General features: G+C 39.3%; 1 protein-coding gene and 1 long non-coding RNA gene across 2 annotated transcripts; both read left to right on the plus strand.

Moving 5' to 3' along the window:
- Positions 1 to 2,261: 2,261 nt before the first annotated feature.
- Positions 2,262 to 2,832, plus strand: LOC148982081 (uncharacterized). Its single transcript, XR_016155212.1, has 2 exons — positions 2,262 to 2,681; positions 2,774 to 2,832. It is a non-coding gene; the product is annotated as an uncharacterized LOC148982081 (long non-coding RNA).
- A 2,011-nt stretch (positions 2,833 to 4,843) lies between these two features.
- Positions 4,844 to 10,438, plus strand: LOC120479171 (uncharacterized). The gene is made up of 2 exons (XM_039671448.2): positions 4,844 to 10,287; positions 10,380 to 10,438. Exon 1 carries the CDS (start codon positions 4,882 to 4,884, stop codon positions 9,730 to 9,732), a length of 4,851 nt encoding a protein of 1,616 aa, XP_039527382.2. The 5' UTR covers positions 4,844 to 4,881; the 3' UTR covers positions 9,733 to 10,287; positions 10,380 to 10,438.
- The last annotated feature ends 8,522 nt before the right edge of the window (positions 10,439 to 18,960 follow it).

Below are 18,960 nucleotides of genomic sequence, written 5' to 3' on the forward strand. Positions count from 1 at the left end.
AACCATAGATTTGAAGAGGATAATTAATAATTATTCAGATTTTTGGGGAAATTCAACATGACTGAATAGAGGGGACGTTTACATGAAACCATTTTAAACTAAAAATTGGAAAACTTTGTATTGTTTTCCTCATTCATTTGCACAACAATGGCGTTTAGGGGGTCTGATGCTACGTTCACACTGGACGCAAATAGGGCGTCAGGCGCGAATGATTTCAATGTTAAGTCAATGCAAAGACGCTTTACGCGCGTGAAAAATTCCTGCGGCGCGAATGAGGCGTGGAGCGCGGCGCGGAAGACGCGAATCCCAGACAGCAAACTGACATTGAATCAACATGGAAACGACGTCTCTCATGAAATTGAAACAACGTTGATTTTGCTCATCGAATTAACGTTGAACCAACGTCAGACGCGGCATTCTTCAAAGCTAAATGAAAATCGAAAATTGGTTTGCTTTCATAACGTTGAAACAACGCGTTGATTTCAAGTTGATTTTCCGTTAGTTTTGAAAGAATGACGCGTCTGACGTTGGTTCAACGTTAATTCGACGAGCAAAACTATGTCAGATCAACGTTGTTTCGATGTCATGTTTCCACGTTGATTCAATGTCAGTTTGCTATCTGGGATACGCCTCATTCGCGCGTCAAGTTCGTGCGAATGGCGCGAATTGAGCGTCTGGCGCGTTACGCGCGAATGATTCAGTTAGTGCCATTTGTGCATTCACGCGTTTGACGCGAATTCGCGTCTGCCGCCCGAGTTGAAAAATCTGAACTTTGGCGTGAATTCGCGATGCTTCAATAAATTATTTTGTAATATGACTAAATGCATGGTGGGATTATGCACAACAAAGCAAATGTTTTATCACTTAAAACATTATTTCTATATACGAGACATGTTCATTTTGTATTGAATGTTATTTATTCCATATCTAGATTAAATGAAATATTATTGATGATGTAAAGACAATCAACATATATGTGCATAAGTTTGTGTCTGGACGTGAGAGAGAGAAGAAAAATCGCAGGACAAGTTAATAACTTTTGAAGGCTGGCTCTATTTATCATCAAAACAAAAAATAAATGACAGCTAGATTAGATGGATGAGGGCGAGGGTGATCCTCGCTCCGATGCGGGACAACAGGTCATCAAACTGGGCGCGGGACAGGCGGAAGTACCGCTGACAGCGGCCGTCATCCAGCGCAGCTCCTGGAGCGAGCAAATGGTGAAACTAGCCAAACGGTTCGGCTCCAAAGGGTCGGGTGGACACAAATACACGGCGACGATGATCCCCACGCCACTGTTCTGCTCTGGCCACCAACGGATTTCGATTCTGACGCGTGTCACGCGCATAAATTTCGCTTCAAACTTTTGTTTTTACGCGCACCAGTTTCGCTCTTGACACGCGAATTAACACAAAGTGGTCAAGCATCAAACTAGACACGTCAGGCGCGAATTTGACGCGTGATTCGCGTCCGGTGTGAATGTACCCAGATAGCAGACTGACATTGAATCAACGTGGAAATATGACATTGAAACAACGTTGATCTGACATTGTTTTGCTCATCGAATTAACGTTGAACCAACGTCAGACGCGTCATTCTTTCAAAACTAACGGAAAATCAACTTGAAATCAACGCGTTGTTTCAACGTTATGAAAGCAAACCAATTTTCGATTTTCATTTAGCTTTGAAGAATGCCGCGTCTGACGTTGGTTCAACGTTAATTTGATGAGCAAAATCAACGTTGTTTCAATGTCATGAGAGACGTCGTTTCCACGTTGATTCAATGTCAGTTTGCTGTCTGGGTAGCATGAAAGCGCCATTTGAAAACGGGTTTTAAAGTGCAAGTTTTTGAAATCAATAACATTATCGTCTCTGTGTAAACTACAAAAACGTGTATTTGTAAAAACAGTGATGTCATGCGCATGCTTATTACAGTACGTGTTCAGTCAATAGGCGTGTAGTGTTTCTTTAAAAGTGACATCGCTAACTACTGGTCTGACATGAATAATACAGCGTCTTTAATCGTTTCTGCGGATCCGTTATGAATGCCACAAGCATTTGCAACGAGGTAATATTATTCTTCTCACTCCTCAACCATCAAACATCAAAAGGAAACTCGAGTGTAAAATTATTATTTAAAAAAAAAAAAAAACTTTCAGTAGACCATGAATAACCTCAAAAACTCAGATGAGATTTCCACTGCAACTTTACAGACTAAATGCAAGTCTAAACTAAATGCAAGTGTATATAAATGTTTGTGTTTGCTGTCACAAAGCTTTGGATGTCCACAATGTTTATTTCCACTAGATGGCGCTTGTGTACTTCAACACTCATTTATTTCAGCAACTTTGAATCAGTTTAATCTGTACATTTTTATATTTCAACTATTTTATAATGCTTGTTGTGATTAATATACTCAACTGTTGTACATTTGAGCAATAATTCTTTTTTCTAAGAGTTTTATGGATATATTTGATTTTGTTCCCATCGTGTCTTTGTATGTCACTTCCTGTTTTTGCCATGGAACAACGAGTCAGAACTGCGGTCGGAGTTTACAATTCTCCTGATTATATTAAAAGATGTAATCGCAAGGTTTAAAGTGTTTATCATTATGATAAGTCATGCAATCAAGAAGCTTCAAGATGTAACCCCCTCTCTTAGCTCACAAGCAGGCAAAAGTGGTATGTATTTTCTGTTTATGTACGAGTTTAAACTCGTGTGTTTTCCATGTAACTGACTGTGATATGTTTTGGTTGTATATTCATCCTTTTAGTTCTACGGTGTTGATGTTGATGTCTGAGTCCAGAGAGCATTAAACATCAGTTAAAAGAACCTCAGCCTTCGTGTTGTGACTAAGAGCGGTACAGTAGAACACTTTTGCCTGCTTCGAAGAAGGCCAAAGCAACTGATCGTAAAGCTGCACGAGGAAGACGGCCATCAAGAGGCGCCACGTGTTGAATGAGGGAAGTACAACATGAAAATATCACAATTGACTGACTAAAGCAGCCAGTGGGCAAGTGAAGGCTGAACAAGCAAGCACTATTAAAGTTAGTGACTTGGAAGCAGCACAAGGTCTTGTGAACTGTTCGCTGAAGTTTTAATCAATCTGGTATTTCTGTCATCCTCATTCTGAGATAAAGTTGGACATTTTTCTATTATCGTTTGACTTAAGAAACTGAAGGGATTAAATAGATAGGCAATTGTGCTACTATTGAATTGAAATTGAATTGAAACTATTGAAAGACTAAAATTTGATTTTTTTGTTTTATTCAAGTGTTTTGCATACCTTATGATTTAAGTGTGTTGCAAGTTATAAGTTCATACTTTGCTACTTGACAGTTCTACATTTTTTATATTTTACATGATTCAGTCATATAAGTCAAGCTGAGATAATCGCTTTACACTAAACCGTAGATTTATTTTGAGCTCTTTGAATATTCACATTATAGTGCAACACAGGCCATGTCATATACAAGTGAAAAAACATTGCTGCCTATTAAAGAAGTCAGCTCTACACACCATACTTCACAAGACGAAGGCAGTGCAGAGCAGGTTATCCCACCACAGCAGGATATAACTGATCAAGTTGAAGTGGCTGCACAAGCACATCAACCTCAGGTTGATGCGGATAATACACAGCTCCCAGATATTAGAAGAAGTCAGCGAGTACGCACGCTTACCGAGAAGGGTAAAACACTGCTAGACGCTAGACTAAAGGATCTGGAAAGAAGCTTTGATCAGAAGTATAAAAGGTGGAAATATCACATCAATGGATTGAAAAGAGCCATTAAGAACAATGATGATGCAGAATTGATTTGTGAAGTTGTGAGCACCATTAACACCATTCAGTCTGAGGTTGACCATATTTATGATGATATAAGAAGCATCACAAGCCCGGAACCTGAAATCAGAAGAAAAAATGACACTTGTCTTGCCATTACTAGCATTGCAAATGAGAAGTCTCAGAGCTTTCTCAATGGTGATCCTAAGGAGATTCCCTGGCCTGATTCAGATTCAGTGTTTGAAGCCACGGTGTCCAGCGTTATCTCAGCAACCTCCAGTAAGTCAAGGTCTGTTTCCAAATTGTCCAGTCGATCTTACAGTGATTCCCTGCAGAGAAGACAAGAAGCAGCAGCTGAAGTAGCGGCTACACAAGAAGTGATTAAAATAATGAAGACGCAACATCAACATGAAGAGGAAATTAGGAAACTCGAGGCAGAGGATAAAAGGTTAACAGCAGAAAGAGAAGCTCAAGAAAGAGAAACTGAAGCGGAGAATGCAAGGAAAAGGGCTCAATTTATTTCAGAAAGCACTGTAAGGAAAATAAAGCTGGAAGAAAAGAAAAAGGAAGTGGAACGGTTGGAGGAACTAAAAAGACACAACGCAGCACAAGCAAGGCTGCAGGTTTACGCTGAAAGCATCAAAGGTGATGAAGGAGAACGGCATTCTGCTCCTCTTCTTCAACAAGGACAAGGAGGTTATATTTTTCAACCAAGTATTCCTTTTTCTCTTTCTAAGCCATTCATACTCGCACAAGACACTGCTCCTTTCAACCAACCCTCTTGTCCCTCTCAAGGGTTACCAATTCCCCAAGCCCATATCCCTCAGTCACCTTCACTGCTTGCTCCCAACGAAGCTTCTAATGACCTTGTGAAGGCGATCGCTGAAGCGATTACAGCCAATAGGATCCCAGTTCCAGAACCTGTTATTTTCTCTGGAGATCCCCTAAGGTATAACGACTGGAAGCTGTCTTTCCAGACATTAATTGATCGCAAGAACTTGCCACCTCAAGAAAAGCTGTATTTTCTACGCAAGTATGTAGCTGGTCTGGCCAAGAGAGCTATTGAAGGACATTTTGTGGCTGGAACAGAAATAGCTTACATGGCAGCCTGGAACATCCTCGATGACAGGTTCGGCAATCCATTCGTAGTTGGCAAATCTTATCGTGACAAAATACAGTCTTGGCACAAGATTGCTACCAAAGACAGCAAAGATCTCCAGGAATTTGTAGATTTTCTAAGCAGTGTTGAGTCAGCCATGCCTTATGTTCAAGGTTTACAAGCTCTGAATGACTGTGTTGAAAATCAGAGAATATCAGCCAAATTGCCGGACTGGTTAAGTTCACGTTGGAATAGAGCAGTCACCAAGTTTCAAGACGAACACAAAGGGTTCCCAGATTTCAAATACTTTGTTGAATTCCTTGTCAAGGAAGCTCGAATTGCATGCAATCCCATCACGTCACTGCAAGCAATAAAGCCAGCAGAGCAAGAAAGGTACAAGCAAACAGATCAAGATCATAAGTTTCAGCGGAATCGCAACTCAACTGCCAAGACATTCACCACTAGTTCGAACGAGGAAAGGACCTTTATCTGTGTCTTTTGTAAGAGGTATGGCCACACCCTTCATAAGTGTCGTAAGATTATGGAAAGACCGATTGAGGAAAGATTGAAGTTTGTACAGTCTGAGAAGTTGTGCTTTGGCTGTCTTAAGGCTGGTCATAACTCCAGAAGCTGTTCCTCTAGGAGCGTGTGCGAAAAATGTGAGAAGCGTCACCCAACAAGCCTACACCAGGACCGTGTAAATAAATCCCCAGAACAAAGATCTAAAACCAGTGAAGATCAGTCCAAGGTTAATCAAAGATCTGCAGATAGATCAGCCGAATCACATAAGGTACAAGAGTCTAAGCCTGTGACTTCGAACAGAGTAGTTCAAGAAAGGAACGGCACTCATACCTCATCGATCATTCCAGTTTATGTCTCAACAACAGCTGAACCAAGGAAGGAGATTTTAGTGTATGCCTTGCTGGATACACAGAGTGACACTACTTTCATTCTAAAGGACACAGCTGAGACACTTGATATCAGGAAAGAGCCCGTCAAACTCAAGATTTCTACAATGACATCCAAAACGAAAGTTGTGTCCAGTCACAAATTGAATGGACTACAAGTAAGAGGGTTCCAGTCCGAAGTTAAAATAAAACTTCCAACAACTTACACTAGAGACTATATCCCTGCAAATAGATCTCATATACCCACGTGTGAAACAGCAAGGAACTGGCCTCATCTAGAACATCTGGCAGATGTAATGGCTCCTGCACTTGACTGTGAAGTAGGTTTGTTAATAGGATACAACTGTCCTCAAGCCTTACTTCCCAGAGATGTTCTCAGTGGCAGTGAGAATCAGCCTTTTGCACAAAGATCTGTGTTGGGTTGGAGTATCGTTGGATACAACCATGATGACTGTTATCAAGATGAAATCGGTGTGAGTCACAGGATTATTATGAAGCAAGTTGTACCAGCTGGTGATCCAGCTCACAAACTCCAGTCTGAAGTTTACTTTGTACACAGGAACAAGGTAAAGGAGATGATCACTCCAGCAGAGATAATGAAAGTTTTTGAGTCGGACTTTGTTGAAAGGGGTGAGGAAGTCTCAACATCACAAGAAGATTTAAGGTTTTTGGCTAAATTGAACGAAGGCATTAAGCAAACGCAAGATGGACACTATGAGATGCCATTGCCTTTTAAGGGTGAGAGACCAGAGTTACCAAACAACAAAGCATGTGCAGAGCATCGACTCAGATCTCTAGAGAAGCGTTTAAGGAGAGATGAGCAGTACCGAAAGGATTACCTGGCTTTCATGAAGGACATAATGGCAAGAGGTGATGCTGAAAAGGTCCCGGAGTTCGAGTTAAGTAATCAACCAGCATGGTATATACCTCACCACGGAGTATATAACCCGCAGAAGCCAGGCAAGATTCGCGTCGTCTTTGATTGCTCTGCAAGATTTCAGAATACTTCTCTGAATGAGCATCTACTGACTGGGCCTGACCTCACAAATACCCTTGTTGGAGTCTTGTGTCGTTTCCGGAAAGGGCAAGTGGCCATCATGTGTGATGTGGAGCGTATGTTCCACCAGTTTCATGTTGCTCCGAAGGATCGGGATTACCTCAGGTTCATATGGTGGGAAGATGGAAACATGAACGCCCCACCATCAGTTTTTCGAATGAAGGTTCACTTGTTCGGAGCGGCCTCCTCGCCTGGGTGTGCAAACTTTGGCCTCAAATACCTTGCCATGCAAGGTGAAGGCAAGTTTAATCAAGCCACAGTTAAGTTCATACAACGGAATTTTTATGTTGACGATGGTTTAGCAAGTGTAGACACTGAAGCAGATGCAATCCAGCTTGTAAGGGAAGCCAGGGGTCTCTGCAATACCGGGAAGCTTCGCTTGCACAAATTCATCACCAACAGCAAGACTGTGATAGACACAATTCCAAGGGAGGAATGTACTGAAGGGGCGACTGACTTTGACTTGTCACTAGGAGAGCCAAAGGTAGAGAGAGCACTTGGAATCCAGTGGTGCATAGCTGCAGACGAGTTCCATTTCAGAGTGTTGGAAAAGGAAAATCCTTTTACTAGAAGAGGAGTGTTGTCTACAGTTGCTTCCATTTTTGATCCTCTTGGATTCGTTGCTCCCTTCATTTTAATTGGGAAAAGAACCCTACAAAGGATGTGTCAAGATAAGATAGGCTGGGACGAACCACTTCCTGATGACCTCAAGCCACATTGGGAAGCTTGGCTGCGAGACCTCCATAACCTGTCTTTGGTAAAGATACCACGTTGTTATGTGCCATCAACATTCAAGGATGTTCAGCAATATGAGCTACACCATTTCTCAGACGCCAGTGTCTCAGGCTATGGAGTATGTTCATACCTCAGAGCTGTAAGCATGTCTGGAGAAGTCTACTGCACTCTCATTATGGCTAAAGCTAGGGTTGCTCCATCAAAGGTAGTAACAATTCCCAGACTAGAGCTCTCAGCTGCAGTGGTTGCCACAAAAATTGGTAATTTGCTAAAAAGAGAACTAGAATTGGATGACATCTGTGAATACTACTGGACCGACTCCAAGGTTGTCCTTGGTTACATTAACAACGAGGCACGTCGTTTCCATGTATTTGTAGCCAATCGTGTTCAGCAAATCAGAACAAGCACTGAGACTAGTCAATGGCGATATGTGGCTTCAGAACAAAATCCAGCTGACCACGCCTCTCGTGGGCTCACCGTAAAGGAACTCATGGGATCGAACTGGTTTACTGGTCCAAGTTTCCTATGGCAAAGAGAACTCCCTAAGGAAGACATTAATGTGGGAGAGATTAATGATGGAGATCCGGAGCTCAAGAGGGCACAAGTTCTTATGACCAAGGCAAGAGAAGAGTGGTGTCTGTCAGATCGCCTGCAAAGGTTTTCAGATTGGAAGAGGGCAGTGAAAGCCATAGCAAGACTCAAACGTTGTGCAAGGAGTGCGAAAGGTTTGGTAGAAAGATCCAACAATTTCACAACACTTGAAGAAAGAAAGGATGCTGAACAGTTCATTATTCGTATTGTTCAAGAAGAAGTGTTCAGTGACGAAATCAAGCATCTAAGACAAGGCAAGGAAGTTAATTCACGTCAGTTCAACAAGCTGTACAAGTTAAGTCCGTTTATCGATGACCATGGTGTCCTACGAGTGGGAGGGCGATTGACACAGGCAGAACTTCACCCTCACGTAAAGCATCCGGCCATTCTTCCTAAAGGGCATCATATATCACGTTTACTCATAAAACACTTCCATGAAAAGGTGCAACATCAAGGTCGTGGCATGACCATCAATGAAATCCGCTCCAATGGCATTTGGATTCTGGGATGCAGTAGTGAAGTTTCATCTCTCATCTACAAGTGCATTAAGTGTAGGAAGCTGAGGAAATGCAATCAGGAGCAAAGGATGGCTGACCTGCCATTAGAAAGAATGGAAGCTACTCCTCCGTTCACCTACAGTGGCATGGACTGCTTCGGTCCGTTCTATGTTAAAGAGGGACGGAAAGAGTTGAAGAGATACGGACTACTTTTCACCTGCATGTGTTCACGAGCTGTTCATCTTGAGGTGCTGGATGATCTTAGCACTGATGCCTTTCTTAATGCACTGCGTTGTCTTATTGCTATACGTGGCAATGTTAGTCAACTGCATAGTGATCAAGGTACCAACTTTATGGGTGCAAAGGGAGAGTTTCTGAAGTTGATGAAGGGAATGAATCAAGAACGTGTGAAAGAGTTAGGCTGTACCTTTGTCATGAACCCGCCTGCTTCCAGTCATATGGGTGGTGTCTGGGAGAGACAGATTCGGACTGTAAGGAGTGTACTAACTTCCATTCTAGACAAGTCTGCAGCAAAACTAGACAGTTCTTCTTTAAGAACATTCATGTATGAAGTAATGGCGATCGTGAATAGTCGACCGTTGACCTCAGAACACATCAACGATCCTGTGGGACCAGAACCATTAACGCCGAATCATATACTAACAATGAAGTCCACCATCATTGCACCACCTCCTGGGGAGTTTGTAAGGGAGGATCTTTATCTTCAGAAGAGATGGAAAAGAGTCCAGTTTCTGGCGAATGAGTTTTGGACCAGATGGAGGAAGGAATACTTGTTGAGTTTGCAGCAGAGAAGTAAGTGGAATAAGAGCAGGAGAAACACCAAGATAAATGATATTGTTCTGCTTCAAGATGACTTGGCTCCACGAAATCAGTGGAAGCTAGCTAAAGTGGTAGAAGTCTTCCCTGGATCTGATGGAATGGTGAGAAGACTTAAACTTCTGGTTAGTGATGCAGCACTAGATAGCAAGGGTGCACGCACAAATAAGCCAGTCTACTTAGAAAGACCCATACACAAAACAGTGTTACTACTTGAAGCTGATTAAAGAGTTGGCTTGGATTAGTGTTTAACTGTGTAGGTCAAACGTGTACAGATACTTATCCTCTAAATGTTTATAAGTTCATGCTGAGTTACTGAACTTCTATTAAGAATCACACATTGTGTGATGGTGGGAGTGTGTTTGCTGTCACAAAGCTTTGGATGTCCACAATGTTTATTTCCACTAGATGGCGCTTGTGTACTTCAACACTCATTTATTTCAGCAACTTTGAATCAGTTTAATCTGTACATTTTTATATTTCAACTATTTTATAATGCTTGTTGTGATTAATATACTCAACTGTTGTACATTTGAGCAATAATTCTTTTTTCTAAGAGTTTTATGGATATATTTGATTTTGTTCCCATCGTGTCTTTGTATGTCACTTCCTGTTTTTGCCATGGAACAACGAGTCAGAACTGCGGTCGGAGTTTACAATTCTCCTGATTATATTAAAAGATGTAATCGCAAGGTTTAAAGTGTTTATCATTATGATAAGTCATGCAATCAAGAAGCTTCAAGATGTAACCCCCTCTCTTAGCTCACAAGCAGGCAAAAGTGGTATGTATTTTCTGTTTATGTACGAGTTTAAACTCGTGTGTTTTCCATGTAACTGACTGTGATATGTTTTGGTTGTATATTCATCCTTTTAGTTCTACGGTGTTGATGTTGATGTCTGAGTCCAGAGAGCATTAAACATCAGTTAAAAGAACCTCAGCCTTCGTGTTGTGACTAAGAGCGGTACAATGTTCATCTAAAAAGTTAATTAACTGGAACACTGATGGATATTTCAAAGTGCTTTCTGTCATTTTGACAGATATTGTATTTTCCTATATTAGTAAATATTTATAATAAGGATTAGAAGTGGAAAAAAAAGAAGAAAGTTATGTTTTAAAATCACCCATGTGGAAATAAAACTGGGCAAGAGAAATGAGCAAGGATTTGAAAAGGATTGATGAGAAAAACAAGATTATTAGTGCATTTCAATGAATTATTCATGAGACGTAAATTAAATCTGGGGAAAGCAAACTACAAATATGCCTTATCTGTTGTCCTTTTCATTAGAAATGAAAGAAAATAGAAAATAATCAGGAGGAACAGAACACTTGCCACAGTTACTTTTGATACCAACGTAACGTTAAAGGAATTGATCAAGACACGGTCTCCAGCCCATCTGAGTTGACCCTTATTAAGAGACATGAGTTTAAGGGCTCAGTTCATCTGACCTAAAGTCAGACTCATTTAATCGCAAGGCCAAATCCATAAATAAGAGTGATTTGATGAATCTGAGCTCAGTGTTATTTGAAACACCTTTAAAAGTTTTATTAACCATTTTTGAACCATTCTGACACTGTTTAAGAAGAACAAAAGTTCATGACTGGGAGGAATTGGTCCACCCTCAAATAATTCTTCAAACCAACATGACATCATGACTTTGTGTAAACATACACGCCACTTTCAAGTCAAGTGGCGTTTTATCTTTACGCATTTTGAGCGTATAGATAACCACGCCGAAATGAACCGTCATCTTTTGCGTACGTCTAAGCCGTTAAATGTCCAAGTGATTCCTTGTGTATTTACACGCCGTTAAATGTCAGAGCGAAACAAAGCAAATTGTAGATCTACATCTGGGGAGCGATATTTTTTTTCTTTGGATGGTAGGGGAAGACTCATAAATGTTATTAACCCCAGTGAGTGGTAGGGTTAGGGATGGGGTTGGGGTAGGTCATATATTTATATATACAGTAATGTAACGTTAAGTCAACGGCGTTCATAAACACGCTGAAAAGCGATTCATGCCAAAAATGGAAATACGAATTGGCGTGTCAAACATACGCCATTTCATGAGATCAGTCTTTTCAAATAAACTTTGCCAAGAGAGTTAGATAATGATACAACATCTGGTTACTTATTTGTGAAGAGTGTAACAATACCCTCATGTCACGATTCGATAAAATCGCGATACTCCAAGACATATGATAATAGGTTAACAAAAAATGTACTGTTGATTAAAATGTTAAATTAGATATTACATTGTGGGTGTCAATAGTCTTGGACTCGGTGTTGGAAACTCAATGCACAGGACAATAGTGACACCATAATGAAAAAATATTCATGATTCTGAGGCTGAAAAGAATTATTTTAGACGAATATGCTTGCACTCTGTCACTGACTAGACATACTTAAAATAATGTAGGCCACTTTTTACTGGTAACATAAGACATTTGGCATTATCAGGACCCACAAATATCCCCCCCATTGCCTATTTTTAACATTATAAATAGTAGTTTAATGTAGTATTGACTAGGGCTGGGTAATAAATATCGATTTCTCGATATTAATCGATTCTCATTTTTACGAACCGATATCGATTCTTAAATCTCAAGAATCGATTAGTCATCCTGTTTCATTTAAATGAATGAGACATTGTATCGCGGCTGCGCGCATCCAAAAAATCGCAATAATCTTTGTCCTTTGTTACTATTGATATGAAACAAAGTCTCAATTTTCAAATTACGTCCATTTTCTTTAGAAATTCAAAAACATAAATTGCGTTTTGCCGTTTTGGCGCTGTGGCGGGAGATCGCTCTGGCGCAGCTCAAGAGAAGCAGCAGCGCTGATCTCTCTTCCGGGTTAATAATACCAGTCACAGCGCGAAATAAACATGAATGAGCATCTGAAAGTGAGTTAAAATACAGAATACAACTTATCGAAATCCGTATCATGTCACATTGATTCGCTCAATCAGCGTTTCAACCGTGGAAAGACGTCAATTAAACAGCTTGTAATTAATGTCATGTATCGTCATATTTACCTCAGAAAACCCACGTCAACTCGTTAGTCAGCTAGAAAAAATAACTCTAGAGAGGAGCATATTTGAATAAATCTGGCAAGTTTTTATGACAGCCACCATTTAAATGTTTATATTTCATATAATCTTCTTATTATAAAAATAAATAAAAGTGTAATTTAAGTGTTTGTATAGCTACAAAACAGTTCATTATTACCTTCATATTAGGCTAATAAAACCTACAGGCTACAACTAGACTCCCTTTACAGCATTAGTTAAGAGATTTGATTCCCTTGAGAAAAATGGCCATTTATTGTAACTGATATCCAAAATAATCGATATACTGAATCGAATCGAATCGTAATCAAATTGAATTGCAAGCTTGTGAATCGAAATCGAATCGAATTGTGAAATTTGTCTCAATACCCAGCCCTAGTATTGACACTAAAACTCTGAAAACTCACACAGTGCATCAATTGCGATATATTGGGGCACGATATACATTGGGTACATCCCTACTTATTTGTATAAAATGTCTGATTATGCAGTGGTGGACCTTCTGACACTAATCTCAAATGGCAAAGAATGGAAAAGGAACAGGTGGACTTTTTTTTACATTGTCAAATTACCCAAAATATTTTATAAATAAACACACAAGGGGCAGGGGACACTGTATGTACCGTACATCTTTGTGAATAATGGACATTCAGAATCTATGGGAATCTGTGGAGTTATGTTGGCGTGTAGTGGCGTGAGTAGTGGACTACATGTGACTGATCTCCAGAGTAAAATCTGGCTCCAGTTGATGTCCGGCTGCCAGTGTTCAATCCTGTAGTAGCATTTGGCTCTGTTTCACTACCTTCGAATCTGAGCCAAAATGCTGTGAGTGCTGTGATGTCATCCATTAATCACACCTCCGACCGCTGGTCAACTAATCGGATGTCTGCCAGACTTTCAGTATCAGCACTGGCCAATAAAATGATAATAATAGGGCAACTAATCAGCCACACCAATTTAAAATCCCAGATTGAAAATGCCAGAGTAACCCACCACTTCCATTGTGACAGATTATTCAGAATGTTGTTGAATATAACTTGCTTTCACTGATAGATAATGAATCACTCATGGAACACTGGACTAATCAGGCTATGAGTGATTTGCTTTCATCCCTGTTTATCCTCTTCTTCCTCTCTTTGATAGCTAGATGAGCCAATCCATCATAGTTAATTATGAACAAATGACAGGAACGAGACTTGGATGCTCATTTGACTAAAACTGCGTGCCTAGTACATCATATAATTATAAATATGAGCATAATATACAGGCCTTAGTTATTTCAGTTTTCTGGGTGAAATTGCAAAACCCAAACGGCAATACTGTGAACTTTAACATACCATATAGGTAAAGTAACCTGTGTCTCCGCAATCAGAACTAAAAGAAACCTAAATGCTTTACTTAGTAACTATGAAGAAGAGACACATGACTTGCTTGAATATTGGACAAAAAGATACAAGCACACAGCACTCGCAGCTCTCCAAAAGTAGTTGCGGAAAAATTACATTGGAGGTGTACTGTATCCCTTTTGGAAATATTACAATGAAATTTGGGACATTTTTCACCTCCGCCTTAGGCAGCACAAATAATGAATTTTTATTGTTCTGCACAGACAATCCGTTCTGAATCTAGTGGAGGCTGGAAGCTTTTTAATCTCTGGCTTCATTTCCTATCACAGTAACTATTTAGAAAAGTTCCTCGCAGCCTTGTGATCATGTTACAACCCTAGGGAAGAGAGCAAGTGATAGCCCCATGCTGTAATAATGGATCATTATTTCAAGACTGTGCATTTCAACACAGTAAGTAGACATTTTCAGGGTAACAAAGGGGTTTTTACTTCAGATAATTTGGTTTTCCTCTCTGCTCGGCTTTGGAAAACGTTCCCCAGACTAATCAGGTTAAGTAAGGAAAATCCCGCCTTGGCAACACCTACAGCCTGATCCTTCTTGAAAACATTCTTGAACCGCTGAGCCACAGTCACTGGCCTTTGATCTGCAAAGCAAACTGCAAATGCAATCTGAAATTTAGATTCACCTGTGTTTGATCTGATTCCAGCAGCTACTGATGTGACTGGCACTATGTGAGACTGGAGCGAGGTCCTAAGATTGGCCCGTATAAGTAAAGACACAGGTGGAATTCATGCTCTTTGGTGGGTTCCTGAGAGAAAATGAGGACTAAAATACTTAGAAAGAAAGGTGAAAGACCAACGTTTGCAATATAATTCGCAATTTCAGCCTATAAAATCATTACAAAACAGACTACGACATGGATCAATGTAGATGAAGACACCCATGGAATCGTAGGCTATGACGGAAGTTAGCATAGAATAATAAAATGTCATTAGCATTCACTAGTAGTAAACAAATAAGGCAAGACGAATTGCACATTGGCAATTGTTGCTTTTATGTGTGCTTAAAAAATATGAGGAAGTGAAAGAGAAGGTCATGGCTAGACAAAAGAGGCCAACTTGCCCTGCCAATAAGTTGTATTGTGTAAGTGAAGCTTGAGGTAAGTAGTTTTGAGTTTTAGCACCATTTGACTGATTAATATGCTAGTTTGTGATGCCTTTTTTATTGGTTACTCAGTAGATACATTTCTGTTTGAAATTTCTGTCACACCGTCAGAAAATTATAGCTATAGCAAGACCATGACAACGGCCAACTTTTAACCTCTCTCACTGTATGACGTCCACCGTTTAGGAGATATGACCACAGAAATCGCCACAATTAGTCATTTTTTTTCGTCTGGGACAGCCCAAAAATCATACAATGTGTACCAGGCATAAATCTGACTTTTTCCCGCCATTTTCCCTCTCAGATTGCTAGCAAATCCATGTGAAGCTCACCGCAATAAGAACAGGAGCACCATGCAAAAATAATTGTAACAGACTGAAAGAGCTATGATTCGTGATGTATCTTTACTGTAGAACAAGTCTTTACTGACACACTTTACTAAGCAAACAGTCTACTAATACTCTAGTACACATATAGTAACAGCATGTTCAAAAAAGACCATCAAAATAAAGTGTTACCTTACTTTGTATACATAATGCATAACACAATATTCAATGAGAAAATGATGGTAAGAAGTAAGCTGTGTGTAAGTGAGTTTGGTGAACAGGCTCCCATATGTATGTATATACTGTACAGTGAAACAGTGCAACCAGGTGGCAAAAGCGTATCCAACATGCATTAAATAGATTACATTGACTGCTTGAAAACAATAAATACAGTAAATCTGGGGGTTCAATTAATTGGATAGTTCTCCTAAAAAATTTTTTTGGGTGATTTACTAATTTCATGTAGTTTCCAAACATTTATGGCTTTCTTCTGTAGAACACAAAATATGTCTTTCAAGCTTTAAAAAGAATACATAGGCAGTAAGAGACCATCATAAATGAGGTCACAGATTTGATTCAAAAGAACAATGTGAATCAGACATTGCTACTCAAGATTTTATTTTAAAAATACTAAAACATTTGAGTCTGTTCCTGATACTAAGCTAGTGCATGACTTTTTCAAATATAAGTTATGAGTCATATGGATAACTTCAGCCTCAATTGCATGGCAGCCAGTGACTAAACAATGAGATCATTATTTTTTGGGGTGATTTATTCCTTTAGGATTTTGATGACAGTGATGTACCAATGTTTGGAGGTGATGTTAGTTCTTCACTGACTGGATCATTTGCATTTAGAAAGTAGTGATTGATAAACGAACTGCAGGTGGTATTTCCTTCTTTGAATCAGAGGTGCCATTTCCCAGCCCAATTTCACTTTTGCATATTTAGTATTACCATCATTGGTTTTGTGTGAATAAGACTTGGAGTGCAGAATCATTTTGAATTCATATCACAAGTTGAATAAAGACCACTGATATTTGATGAATACCAATTCTGAATGTTGTGTTCTGTATGAAAATGATATGATGACGCAACTGGTTTTGCTTTAAGGCACAGATTTTACATTGGGCATCAATTGGCGACCCAATACAGTCCCAAAATTGTTGTTGGCCTCGCATAGACCCAACAATATGCTTCTTTTTTTTTTTTTTTGAGAATTATAGAATTTCGGCATAATTCACTAAAACAACTAAACAATCAGAAACATGGATTAAATTGCACTGCAAGTTTTTGGTTTAACCTTGAGTAGTTTAGTTTGGAGTTCTTTGTTTTTGGAGGACAAAGATGTGTCTGATCAACACATTCTCATCCCAAAAAGTCATATAACTGACGTCTTGGGACGTATTTTGACCATACGTCAATATCCGCCTTTTTAGGGCCCCCTTAAACGTCGGTAGATGGCGATCCCGGGCCGTCATACAACTGACGCTTTACCTTTAACGTCAGTTAGGTGACGGGTTAGGTTTAGGTCTGGGGTAGAGTTAGGATCCCATAACCTCATCTATCGACGTTTAAGGGGGCCCTAAAAAGGCGAATATTGACGTATGGTCAAAAGACGTCCCAAAACGTCAGTTACATGACTTTTTGGGATGAGACTGCGTTGGTCTGATATGCCTAATTTGTCTATTTACAGTTGAAGTCAAATTTGTGCCCAAAATTCTGTTGAGTTTATTTGTACAGACAGCGTTTAACATTATGTCAGTAAGAGATATTGGAAGTGTTTTCTCCTCCAATTGTAGGTCCTGACCCACCAGGTCTAATGGAGGCTATTTAATAAAGTACAGCTGATTATTGGTGGTATTTACAGCAATGGATTCCATAACTGTATTTCTATTGTCAAGGTCAATTCTGTGCCTCCCACATCTGAGTTTAATATGCCTTTAAATGGGATATTGAATCAGTAACCCTCCTCTGCAAGTATAAATCACTGACATCAGATGTCAAGACTATGCATTTGCTCTGCCATCATCCCCCAAATCCTGAACACATTTAGCTGGCTGGCTGTAAATAGGGTCAAATAAAAGGGCTATATTCCGAATGACAACAAGGCAGGGAGAGTTACAGCCATTTGGTTAATGAACTCCTTTCAGAGTGAGCTACTGTCGTACTGGCGATGATAGAAAGAACGATATCTGCCTCTTTCCTCTGAAACTTCCCACGTTTCAAGGGTGTGGAATGAAATTAGATTTTAATTGAACAGTCATAAAAATAGGAAAAGTAGTTAATGTAAATTACTCATCCCTTGCTCTCCAAGTGCTTGTTGCTGCTAATATGGCAGTGAAGTGGACAAATGATTGGAGTGACTCTAGTGACATTTAAAGTGTAGCTGTAACATTTGATTGCCTTCAAAACTTAGTTTGAGAGTTATTTTTGGGGTTTTTGCATCATTCGATAGATAGCCAAAGTATAATTTCGTGAGAAACTGTTTGAAAGAGAGGAGGAGAATGGGATCAGGACCAGATTTGACCTGGTGTCGTAATACAATATGAGCACCATGACTCAATATGTCAAGAGGACACTCATAACTTGTACATTTCACAAAGACTATAACTACTAATAAACGCACTAAAAACATAAAACCACCACTAAAAAGTGGCCCATTTTCACATGACTGATGCACTATATAACTCATTTCTTATACCTACTACCATAATAACTTGAAATATAAGTTGATTATAGCTGATAAGTTAAGGTAAACTTTATTGCACTTGCCAAAATTCGCTGCTGCTCATGTCACTGGAAACCACCAGCTCCCCCTTTATACATTGTACATTTCAATTTGTAAATTTACTTGAAAAGATCTTGCCTCGGAGAAATCTGGTGCAGTTTATCAGTATATTCAAGTTTTCATAACTTGGCTTCTGAGTTTATCAGACTTAATATTTATGAGTAACAGCATGCTCCCAGAGTGCATGTGGCATAAATAAATTAAGCAATTGCTTTGTTTTCCTGTTTTTTGGCTTTATTTAACAATTTTATTTGCCGTCTTGTGTCAGTATTGGCACAATAAAGACAGCAAATAAAATTGGTTTGTATTATTAATTATAAAAAATAATTTAATGGTTACCATTGTTGTGTTTTGTCTGCTGAATGTTGATTTCTGTGTGTCACTCAAACAGTTGATTGCATGAATTGGCACAATTAGAGGGGAATCAACACCTTAAATGTTTAATGTTTCACAATAGTCTATGGTGTTTATGACTTAATAGACTATAATTCAACATGAAATGCAGATTAATTATTGAAAAGTGGTAAAAGCAACCTATTTATTACTTGTCTTACTCTGAAACCACAAATAACTGATTTATTGTTACATTACTGCCTGCATCAATATAAAGAGAATTATATATATAATATAATTGAAGTGCCCAACCAAAGGGAACACTGATCACCATAATGATGACAACACAATTTTAACAAATCAGCTCAATTTAAATTTCATTAAACTTCGGTTCTCTCAATATTTTCAGTTGTATTGACAATTCAAC

This window comes from Pimephales promelas, chromosome 3, assembly GCF_988280905.1.
Source record: "Pimephales promelas chromosome 3, fPimPro1.hap1.1, whole genome shotgun sequence".
Lineage (NCBI taxonomy): Eukaryota > Metazoa > Chordata > Actinopteri > Cypriniformes > Leuciscidae > Pimephales > Pimephales promelas.

Coding starts and splice junctions, on each gene's coding strand:
- LOC120479171 (XM_039671448.2), top strand. CDS start 4,882: ATGGCAGCCTGGAACATCCTCGATGACAGGTTCGGCAATCCATTCGTA.